General features: G+C 35.4%; 1 protein-coding gene across 1 annotated transcript; it reads left to right on the top strand.

Moving 5' to 3' along the window:
* The first annotated feature begins 9,736 nt into the window (after positions 1–9,736).
* LOC131600620 (uncharacterized) lies at positions 9,737–11,231 on the top strand. The gene is made up of 3 exons (XM_058872734.1): positions 9,737–9,792; positions 10,192–10,306; positions 10,998–11,231. Exons 1-3 carry the CDS (start codon positions 9,737–9,739, stop codon positions 11,229–11,231), a joined length of 405 nt encoding a protein of 134 aa, XP_058728717.1.
* Positions 11,232–11,733: the final 502 nt, after the last annotated feature.

Genomic DNA, 11,733 nt, shown 5'->3' with positions numbered 1-11,733 from the left:
TTGTTGCTGCTACCGCTCCCAACTTTGTTGCTCAAATTAATTCTATCCCTATGCTGAATGGGATGAACTTCAAGTCTTGGAAAGAATCCGTTGAGATTGTTCTTGGATGCATGGACTTGGATTTATCCTTGAAGGAAGAACGCCCGATCGCCACTGATGAGAATCCAAATGAAGCAAAAATTGAAAAGTGGGACCGCTCCAACCGAATGTGCCTCATGATGATCAAAAGATCCATACCTGAAGTTATTAGGGGCTCGATTGCTGAAAGTGAGAGTGCTAAGAAGTTCCTTGAAACCATTGAACAATTTTTTGCTAAAAATGATAAGGTTGAGACAAGCACTACTTTGTCGAAATTGATTTCAATGAGTTACAAAGGTAAAGGGAACATACGAGAGTATATCATGGAAATGTCTCATCTTGCTTCAAAACTTAAGGCATTGAAGTTAGAACTTCCTGAGGACTTAATTGTGAACTTAGTTTTGATATCTCTTCCTGCACACTTTGGGCAATTCAAAGTGAGCTACAACACTCAGAAGGACAATGGTCCCTTAATGAGCTGATATCTCATTGTGTACAAGAGGAAGAGAGGCTGAAGAAAGATAAGACTGAAAGTGCTCATTTGGCTACTAGCTCTCAATTCAAAAGGAAAAGAACTGCAGGGAATCCTTCTCAGAACAAGAAGGCGAAGGAACAACCTAAGGAGTCCACTTGCTTCTTTTGCAAGAAAGCTGGACACATGAAGAATGATTGTTCCAAGTACGCCGCATGGCGTGTAAAGAAGGGTAATTTTCTCACTTTTGTTTGTTCTGAAATTAATTTAGTTTCTGTACCTAAGGATACTTGGTGGGTAGATTCTGGTGCTACTACTCACATTAGTATGTCCATGCAGGGTTGCCTGTGGAGCCGTCCGCCAAGTGATGCCGAAGGATTCATCTATGTGGGCGATGGCAATAAAGTTGCACTAGAGGCTATAGGGACTTTTAGATTATTGTTAAAGACCGGTTTTCATTTGGATTTGGTTGAGACTTATGTTGCACCGCCTATTAGGCGGAATTTAATTCTATTTCTGTTTTGGACAAATCTGGTTATGCTTGTTCATTTAGAAATAATAAATTTAGTCTCTCGTTTGATTCAAGTGTTATTGGTTGCGGGTCTTTAAATGATAATCTTTATATGCTTGAAATTGAACGTCCTTATAACAAAATAATGCAAATAGAGTCACATGGTACAAAACGAAAATTAAATGAAAGTTCTGCCACTTTATGGCATAAGCGATTAGGACATATCTCTAAACAGAGAATTCAAAGGCTTGTGTCAGAGGGTATTCTTGGACCCTTAGATTTGACAAATTTTCAAGTTTGCATACAATGCATTAAGGGTAAACAAACAAACAAAAGAAATTTTGATGCTGATAGAGCTAAAGACGTCTTAGAACTAATTCATACGGATATATGTGGTCCTTTCCCTACGGGTTCATGGAATAGACAAAAGTATTTTATTACGTTCATAGACGACTACTCTAGATATGGCTATTTGTACTTAATTCATGAGAAATCTCAGTCCCTAGGCATGTTCAAGTCTTTCAAAGCTGAAGTTGAACTTAAGCTTGGAAAGAAAATCAAGGCCGTCAAATCAGATCGTGGTGGTGAATACTATGGTCGATATGATGGATCAGGGGAACAACGTCCTGGGCCCTTCGCGCTTTTCCTCAAGGAGTGTGGAATCGTTCCGCAATATACAATGCCGGGGAAACCCAACATGAATGGAGTTGCAGAACGACGAAATCGGACTCTTAAGGATATGGTGAGAAGTATGATTAGTCATTCTTCCCTACCAGAGTCACTTTGGGGAGAGGCATTAAAAACTGCAGTTTATATTCTTAATAGAGTACCTAGTAAAGTAGTAGCTAAAACCCCTTATGAGTTATGGACTGGGAAAAATCCCAGCATTAGGAACTTACACATTTGGGGATGTCCAGCTGAAGCGAGACCTTATAGGCCTCATGAAGGTAAGTTGGATGCAAAGACTGTTAGTTGCTACTTTGTTGGGTACGCCGAATACTCTCGCGGGTAGAAATTTTACAATCCCATCACTAGAACAATTTTTGAGATGGGAAATGCAAGATTCCTTGAGGATGTAGAGTTTGGAGGGGAAGGAAGCATAAGGAGTGTTGTTTTTGATGAAGAAACTGTTACTGGGAATGAACAAGTCTTTATACCTGTAATTCTACCAGTAATGGATCCAGAAACAAATCAAGATGTTATTCCTAACATCCCTCAAGAAGAAGACAACACTGAGTTTCTTCCTCAAGCACCACCTATAGTTCAAACTCAACAACCTCAAGAGCAGCCATTATTAAGAAGATCCATTAGAGAGAGGAGAAGTGCAATTCCAGATGATTATGTTGTATTTCTTCAGGAACATGAGGATGGCATTGGCTTGACTGAAAAAGATCCTATCAACTTTCGTCAAGCTATGCAGTGTCCTAATTCTCTCAAGTGGATTGATGCCATGAAGGATGAGATGAAATCAATGGGTGACAATGATGTTTGGGATCTTGTTGAATTACCTGAAGGAAATAAACCCATTGGTTGTAAATGGATATTTAAAACCAAAAGGGATTTAAAGGGTAATGTTGAGAGATATAAAGCTCGTCTTGTCGCTAAAGGTTTTACTCAAAAGGAAGGCATTGATTACAAAGAGACTTTCTCTCCAGTTTCATCAAAAGACTCTTTTAGAATCATAATGGCTTTAGTGGCTCATTTTGATTTGGAGCTGCATCAGATGGATGTTAAAACTGCGTTTCTAAATGGAAACATTGAAGAAACGATATATATGGTACAACCAGAAAATTTTGTATTGGGAGATCCAAAGTCTATGGTTTGCAAACTTAAGAAATCCATCTATGGCCTTAAACAAGCTTCTCGTCAATGGTATTTCAAATTTCATCAAGTAATATCCTCTTGTGGTTTTGAGGCTAATCCAGTTGATGATTGTGTATACCACAAGTTCAGTGGGAGTAAATTTATTTTCTTGGTGTTATATGTAGATGATATCCTTTTGGCAAGCAACAATATAGGCTTATTGCACGAAACCAAGAGATTTCTCACAAAAAATTTTGAGATGAAAGATCTTGGGGACGCCTCCTTTGTCTTAGGAATCCAAATAATTAGAGACCGCTCTCGAGGTATCTTAGGATTATCGCAAAGGAGCTATATTGATACAGTTTTGGATAGATTCTCCATGAAAGATAGTAAACCAGGAGACACACCTGTTGCTAGAGGAGATAAATTTAGTCTCAAACAGTGCCCCATTACGGATCTTGAAAAGAAAGAGATGGATAAGATTCCTTACGCTTCAGCTGTAGGGAGTCTCATGTATGCTCAAGTTTGCACTCGTCCCGACTTAGCTTTCATCGTAGGAGTTCTTGGAAGATATTTGAGCAACCCTGGTATGCAGCACTGGACTGCAGTAAAGCGTGTTTTGCACTACTTGAAGAGAACTAGAGATTTTGTGCTCACTTATCAGAAGTCAGATAACTTGGAGATCATTGGATATTCTGACTCTGATTTTGCAGGATGCCCAGACAGCAAACGATCCACATCTGGTTATATCTTCCTCTTGGCTGGAGGAGCCGTCTCCTGGAAGTCTGCAAAACAGACTTTAGTGGCTTCTTCCACCATGGCAGCGGAGTTTGTGGCTTGCTTTGAGGCATCAAATCATGCAACTTGGCTGCGAAACTTTGTCACGGGCCTACGCGTCATGAGGAGCATCCAGAGGCCTTTGAAGATTTATTCTGACAATAGTGCAGCTGTACTCTACTCAAACAACAACATGAGTGCTACAAAATCAAAATTTATTGATATCAAGTATCTTGTTGTGAAAGAAAGAGTCCAGGAGAAACAGATTTTGATAGAACATATAGGGACAGACTTAATGCTAGCTGACCCACTAACCAAAGGCTTAACGCCTAAGTCTTTTCATGGGCATGTTGCTCACATGGGTCTTGGGTTTGATATTGCCTTGGACTAGTGGGAGTCTTACTTTTTTTTTTGTTATATGTTCTATACTTTGGTTTCAGTTTTTGTTTTCTTCTTCAGAACAATCTATGTTATATTTGAAATTCTGCAGAAATAAAGTTTATTAATCTTTATTGTTATAACATTATTTTTTTGGTTATGTGCAAATATTTTGTTTTAAATTGCACTTAAGGAACTTTAGTTTTGATCTCACTAAAGACTTTGGTTGGACCAGTTGGAAATAGACATGATAAAGAGATCACATTGCATGAAATTTCCATGCCACTCATCCATATCGATCTATTTTATCAAATGCAATGATTTGGTGGTCATCGGGGTTCCTTCACGTCTTAAGTTAGTGACGATAGCTGCGGTGGTCCCTTATTGATGTATGAGGTGAACTAGATTGTAAAGGAGAAATCTAAGGATAAATAGCATTCGGATGCGTGCCTAAAGAATAATAATATAATCATTAAGATATATTGCCCAAGTGGGAGATTGTTAGAATATTTTATTAAATAAAATATTTAAATAATATTATGTGGGCATATATATATTTAAATTGATTATATTAGCTATTTATCAATATGAAGCCTTAATTGATTTAGTGGTCAAATTATGTAATAAGGCTAATTAGTTTTCTATTTATATAATTAATTATTTATTAATTAATTGATATGGGCCAAATTGGGTGGATGTCTGATGGTCCATTTCGGGATAATGGGAACCCTGATGGGCCATCACCTATATAATGGGCTATGGTCCCCAATATATCAGTACGAAAAGCATATTCACTCTTCTCCCCATCTGAAGAGTACTGAGGCGTGAGGAGTACTGGTTGAGGAAGAGCTATAGCCAAGGGAGTAATTCTACAATGGATCCAGGTATTCCTTGATTCCTTGCTCTTCATTAATCTTTAATAGATCAACATGAAAAAATGATCCTATATTCATGTTCGTGTATATACGTGTACTTTGTAGCTTCCGCACTAAAGTGATTATATGTTATAATCTTTGTAAAGAACATGCTTAGGTGATTTTTTTATAATATAACAAAATAAGGTAATAAGCTAAAATAACTCAACTAATTTATTGAAAGGAGATAAGATAAAAGAACTAAAATAATTTTGGTAGTGAAATATTAATCGGGGTTAGTGTAATTTCAAATGAATATATTTGCTTCACAACAGCACATTCCTTAACGAGTGTCTTGTCAGATTCTTCAACAGAGAGCTTATCAATCATGACGAGATATTTATTAAGAGATTTAGATTTTGCATAACTTGTTCGAAAATTCTCTACCTCCGGAACCGTCTGCTGGACAGACTCCCCATCATCATCCGATGAAATATAAAAAACAAAGATATACAATAACATTAACATTATAGATACACCGATAATATCTTTATAGAAGGCAAAAGACAAAATAAAACATAACATGTACATGTACACCTACACAAAATCGGGTTATGGATGTATTGTTTTCAAACCGACCAAGTGTAAAATAATTTGCATTGCAAAAAGGTTAATTTTTAATCTAAGAGTCGGGTTTTAATAGATGACAGCGAAGATTAAAAATTCATAAGAACAAAACCAACCAAAACAAAGATTAAAAGTGTCAAAATCAGAAATAACTATAACACTTTCAATACCTGCTGCTTGATGAAGAAATGTAACCACACGTAGGATTTCTCGAAACTTTCAAGACCCCTTGCAACAAATATGCCAAACATGCTAACCCTAACTCATTATAGATGTCATATGTAAGTGGTTTTTGTGGGACACTATATCACGATCAAAATACCAATTGGGCCACCGATTTTAAAAAAAAGAAAAACATTAGTTTCCAAACCAACTGTGATCAGGAGTAAACCAAAACTATGAGAAAGATTAAGTTCCTTGAACAAACACTAGAAACTTTATTAGGTTTCACAAAGAGAGAGAAGAGGGAAGAAGAAGAAAAATTAGGATTGGTTGGAACTGTCTTTCAATTCACTTTCTCTATTAGGGTTTATATATTACAAGTGAATAACAACAATCAACATCTCTTAACAACCTGAGAGAACTAGTCTATTTATAGGCTACTAAGCTAACTTAACTACAAGATAACTTAAAAATTTGGGCTAAACAAACAGTCTTAATTCGGCATGCTAACAAACTTAGCATTATCGACTACTGCATGCTAGAACACATTTCGACTGCAGCATGCAGGACTTTGACATCAGCATGAGAGCAAACTTCGAAAACATGCTTAAACTCTATCAAAACAAAAAGCTATCCATGTCGAGATAATAGAGTTCGATTCAAAATCTCACAACTAAAACATGGAACTAAAATATGAAACGTCAATTGTAATATAAACACAAAAACCATAATTAATAATAAAATGTCAACAATAAGTGAGAGGAAATTAAATTGGTAACAAAATTGGAATGCTTTGGAAAAGGAAACGTCCTTCTAATAAATTATGCCCATGCTTTAGAAAAGGTGCTTTAGGATGGGAATGAGTTGATGTTGGTGTTGGTGTTTAAATACAAGTATATTTTATAGATATGGATCCTCTCCAATTTATTCTTAACTGCCCTATAAACAGCACTAATTGTAGCCTTTGGATTACTTTCTGGCTTTATCTTTTACCAAAATCATTAGTATTTTATAATTTCTTAACCATTGGATTAGGAGCCGCAGGAAAAGCTGGAGACAAAGGCAGGAGAAGATCCAAACACATATTTTGTAGTAAGAATAGTAAAAGAAGAAAATTGAAAAACTAAAAAACAAAATCAGAGGAGGTGGGCACTTAGGATACGCAATTACTATCTCCGGTCTCATTTATAAGAAAAGATTTATTTTTTAGATACATTGAATAAATAATATATCTGGACAATATATTATCCAAATACATTATTTATTCAATGTATTTAAAAAGAAAATCTTTTCTTATAAATGAGACCAGAGGGAGTAGAAAAGAAGAGTATAAGATAAATGTTTGGTAGGCTAATGATTTTTTTTTATAAGCCAGGATGGTACATTAAAAGAGCACAAGGGTGCTAATCCATGATTACAAAAGAGAGGGATCAAAATCATTCTCACAACCTACAAAAAACCAAAACTACACAACTACCCAATGGACATTCAAAAACATAAACTCGGATTGGCACACCAATCACCCCAAATAATAGAATCTCTAACATTATAGGAAGTGAGAAACCATTCCCAAGAAATAAATTTTATCAACCCAATCAAATCAAAGTTACTCACTAAGACTCTATTAAAAATCACCTCATTTCTACATTTCCAACCCCCCCCCCCCAACAAAAACCATCCCAAAAAGCCACCTAGTATAAGTTTTGAACTTAATTCTACACAAGGACTCCATACAACAAAGCCGGGCAAAGAGGTTACCGGAAAAGGAAGCTACATCAAAGTGGAGCCAAACACAAAGCAAGTTCCACCAATGAAGAGATACCGGGCAAGAAGCAAAAAGATGTTCCGAAGTCTCCTCCTCCAAACCGCAAAGCGGACACAACAAAAGCGACGGATCAACCAAAATCTTCCTTCTTGCCAAATTTACTTTAGTAGGTAATCTATTTAGAAGAAGCCTCCAACCAAAGATTAAAACCTTACTTGGAATCTTGGTTTTCCAAAGCCCACTCAAAGCCTTTAAAAAAATGTCATGAAGATTCGGCCCACGGAGCTTACCTTCCAATATCATAAAATAAGCGGCCCTTACCAAAAAATCTGAAGAATTCCTCCACCAAACAAAAGAATCATCCACACCTACCAAAGGCGTTTTCCCACCTATCACTGTCAAAAGAGACTCCACACTAGCACTGTCGACCTCCAAATCGATTGGTCTGATAAAGTTGATGCGCCAATCCCACGAACCGGAAATCCAAAAATCATTGTCACTCACTTTAGAACAAGAAGAATCGAAAAAATAAAAAAGAGATGGGAACCGGAAATCTTGATTTTTATGTGTTTATTTAGGTTTTTGTAGCTTTTAGTTCTTATGATCTAAGTGTAAGTTTTTTTTAATTAAATTTATGTATGGTTCTTGTCACTTTGGTTGTATTTTTGTTTATTATCTCTATTTATTTTAATGAACTTCATGTGTGTTTTTATGTGTGTTTATTTCAATGAACTTCATGTGTATTTTAATAATCATATCTTAAACCTTTTGATTATGACAAAAAAGGGGAGAAAGTTAAGATGTCATTTTGATGAAATCCCTTAAAATATGCTTGCATAATTAAAATAGATTTAAATGTATAAATGCAAAAAGAATTTAAATTGTAATTTTCTTAAGAAGAAAGAATTTCTGATAAGCTAACTCTGAAAAGTTGCTTTCACTTGTTTTAATCAGAATATTCTAATCTTTTAAAATTTAGCTAAGAAAACCCTAATTCCTGTAAAGTCTTAAGTTTTAGATTCAAGGGGAGATTGTTTAACTCAGGGGGAGTTTTTCAAACAGTGCTCAGATATCCCTTCATTCTAAAATATGAGTATTTAATTCAGGGGGAGATTTTTCTAAACAAATGTTGTTTTCTTCTGTATTTTAAAATTCAATTATAATATTACCTTGTTAAATTATTACATCAAAATATATGGTTTTGTCTCTACACTTTGTCTCTAAGTTTTGATGATAACAATATATATATATATATATATATATATATATATATATATATAATGTAAACAATTTTGTTTCTAATATTTTCTTGAATGTGCAGATCAAAAAGCTCTGTGTAATTCAGGATTGTATTCTAAAGAATCATCAAAAATGTTATCGTCAGAAAGACTACTATCTTTCATTTTTGTAGGAACATCAGTAGTTCAATGGAATGTTGAACGTCATTCAGAAAGAGGATCTCCAATATACTTCTCAACAAGCTGCTTTTTTAGAAGTCTCAAGTGTCTCCAGAAGAAACAAAGTCTACAAGAATTTGTTGCTCCAGATCAGAGTCAAAGTCTACATCAGATGCAAGCTATCACTTCAAGTTCAGATGTCAAAGATAATTTCCTCATAAGAGCTATTGCTCATTACTCTGAAGATGTAGTCAAATATCAACTCACATAGATCAATTCAGAAATACAATTTAGTTGATGACTCTTGTTCAGATATTTAGACGTGTTCCTCAGATATGTTATTGCACTATTATCTAAAGACATTTTTTCATTCTGAAAGGACTCAAACACTATAGTTTGTATTTCTTGTGTTGTCTCACTATCAAATCAATTATCTCTTCAGATACAAATTTGTGCTAGGAAGTTCTGTGTCGCTCTTCAGAAAGAGTGCTGCCATTAATTCTAAAAGACAAACTTCTGCTCCTATTTTGTTCCGATGTTCTTATGTTATCCCAGAAAATTAGTTTTTGAACTACTCACAAGATACATCATCAGAAGAATAAAGAAAATAAAGTGATCTCTTCCAAGCTTACTACTTCAGAATCAGAAGTACATCATTTGAAGATAAGATCAAGAAACTTTCTTTAGAAGATTCAGTATAACAGTCTGCTCAACAAATCATAAATATGAAGATGTTCGTACTAATCAAAAGTTGTCTTCCACGCCATCACATCAAAGCTGCAAGCTATAAGGCAAAGGAATCAACATGTTCCTATATGCAACATCTACACTTATATCCATTGGAAAGTAACTGTTGGATTTTAAGAAAAGACTTTTCTATCCTCTCAATGTCTCTTTCTCTTAAGACTATAAATGAAGATCAAGACTTTAGAAGAAAAGATGTTGGAAGGTGAACAACCAAAATTGATGTAAGCCAAATAGCCAAAGCTACAGATTACTACTACAAAAGCCGAAGATGCTGTTAGTGAAAATTCCAAAAGCTGAAGAGGTTGTCCGTCGCAAATGCTAAAGCTACAATGCTACATCAATGCGAAGAAGCCGAAGCTTAATCGTTGCAAATCATGAAGATGAAGCCGAAGAGGACAAAGAAAAAGAAGAGAAGATTACTACAAGATGCAACTAAACTTTTTATCATAAGAATCTTTGTAGAATCTTGTAAAAGCAAGGAACTGTTGCTCATATCTTGCTCAACACTTTTGTGTTGTTTGTACTTAAATCTTTTGTGTAATGTTCTTTTCAGAAGCAAACTTGTAAACACAAAATTATAATCAATTTCTATTAATTGTTTCTTGAGTGACTATTCTTAGTCTGTATACTCAAGAAGACGATGATAGTTTGTCATCATTGGAAATCTTCTTTAAGGGACTAATTGGGTTAGAATTCTTAAAGGAGTTATTGATTGTTATATCTCTTAAGGGACAAGTTGGGTCAGAATTCTTAAGGGATCACTAACAGGATTAATTAATGTGCTTTAGTGGAAATCTTCTTTAGGGGACCAGTTGGGTCAGAATTCTTAAATAAGTCATTGATCGTTATATCTCTTAGGGGACCAGGTGGGTCAGAATTCTTAAGAGATCACTAATAGAATGGATCAATGTTTTGTTGTTAGTCACCGGCAGTTGACCCATTCAATTGTAATCATTTTCTATGATTAGTGGATTAAGCCCTTTTCTAAGGCAAAATCACCTTGGTGGGTGGTCTATACGACAAGTATTAACATTCTGAAAGGAAGGAAATATCAAAAGAAAACATGGTGAAAAAGGAAAATAAGAAAAGCAAGAAAAACATATCGTTCAAGACATGACCAGAGAAGAGTTCTGGCGTGAATATAGACAACTCCCCTGCAAAGAAGAAAAATCTAAGAAGTTAAACAGTTATGTTAAGAAAGCTACTATATAGGTGAGCCATGTGAAGGAATTCAATATTAATGAGCCATTAGAGGAGGAGTAGGATAACGATGACAATACCATTAATAAATTGATTAAGGAGGTGACCAAGAATCGCGAAGGTGTGGGTAATATTAAACTTGTTGAGGAGAAAAAGGGTTGAGGAAGATGAACCAATGTAAACTAATATAAATGAATTTGAAATATATCTGAAAGAAGAAAAATAGGTGGAAAAGGAAGAACAAGAAAAACAAGAAGAGGAAAAAGAGAAAAGTGAGCAGAACGAGGAAAGTAACAGAGAAGAAGTTGTTGCTAAAGATTCAGGAGAGGAAATAGAGAAAGAGGCTGAAAAGGATGTGGCTGTTGAAGACGATGATCCAATGGAAGCTATGCAAGACCTAGTTATGACAGAAGAGGACAACCCCAACAAAGAAACACAAGAGAAATCTGCCGAGCCATAAGTTGTCACCAGCCATGCCAAAGTCAAAAGCCCGGAAAAAGCCAAGACCCCAAAAAATCCCCAAACCTAATTCCAATGAAGAGTCTTGAGAAGGTGAAGATCCCAGAAAAGAAAAGATCCCCAAGAAGGTTGAAGAACCAACTCCTGTTGACTTGGTGGAAAATGTCGTTTAGACACTCAAGAAGAAAAAAGCTAAGAAACCAACTGATGGTGCTCCCAAGGTAAAAGGCAAGGATAAAGAAAAATACTAGAGGATAAAAAAAGAAGAGGAACATAAGAAAATAAAAAGAGCAGAAAAATAAAAAGATACTAGGAAGAGCAATAGGCTTATGGACTAGGTGATATTTGTTCCTCATTATTTCACTCTTATTTTTGTGATAGTTGACTAGTCATGGCATGCCATAACTCACCATGTGACAATGATGACCCTGTCCTTACTCTATATTTGGGGGTGTGGCAACTTCCGTCACGACACTAGTTTACTATTCATCTAACCATACATC

The sequence above is a fragment of the Vicia villosa genome, linkage group LG1, assembly GCF_029867415.1.
Source record: "Vicia villosa cultivar HV-30 ecotype Madison, WI linkage group LG1, Vvil1.0, whole genome shotgun sequence".
Classification (NCBI taxonomy): Eukaryota; Viridiplantae; Streptophyta; class Magnoliopsida; order Fabales; family Fabaceae; genus Vicia; species Vicia villosa.
Note: the sequence above shows the minus strand (reverse complement) of the source record. Positions and strands in the feature narration are given on the sequence as shown.

What these genes read in the sequence shown, in the direction of transcription:
- LOC131600620 (XM_058872734.1), top strand. Translation starts at nt 9,737, where the DNA reads ATGAAGATCAAGACTTTAGAAGAAAAGATGTTGGAAGGTGAACAACCA. An exon ending in GGTGAACAACCAAAATTGAT is followed by an intron (nt 9,793 to 10,191) that starts GTAAGCCAAATA and finishes GACTATTCTTAG; the next exon opens with TCTGTATACTCAAGAAGACG. An exon ending in TTATATCTCTTAAGGGACAA is followed by an intron (nt 10,307 to 10,997) that starts GTTGGGTCAGAA and finishes GAAGAAAAATAG; the next exon opens with GTGGAAAAGGAAGAACAAGA.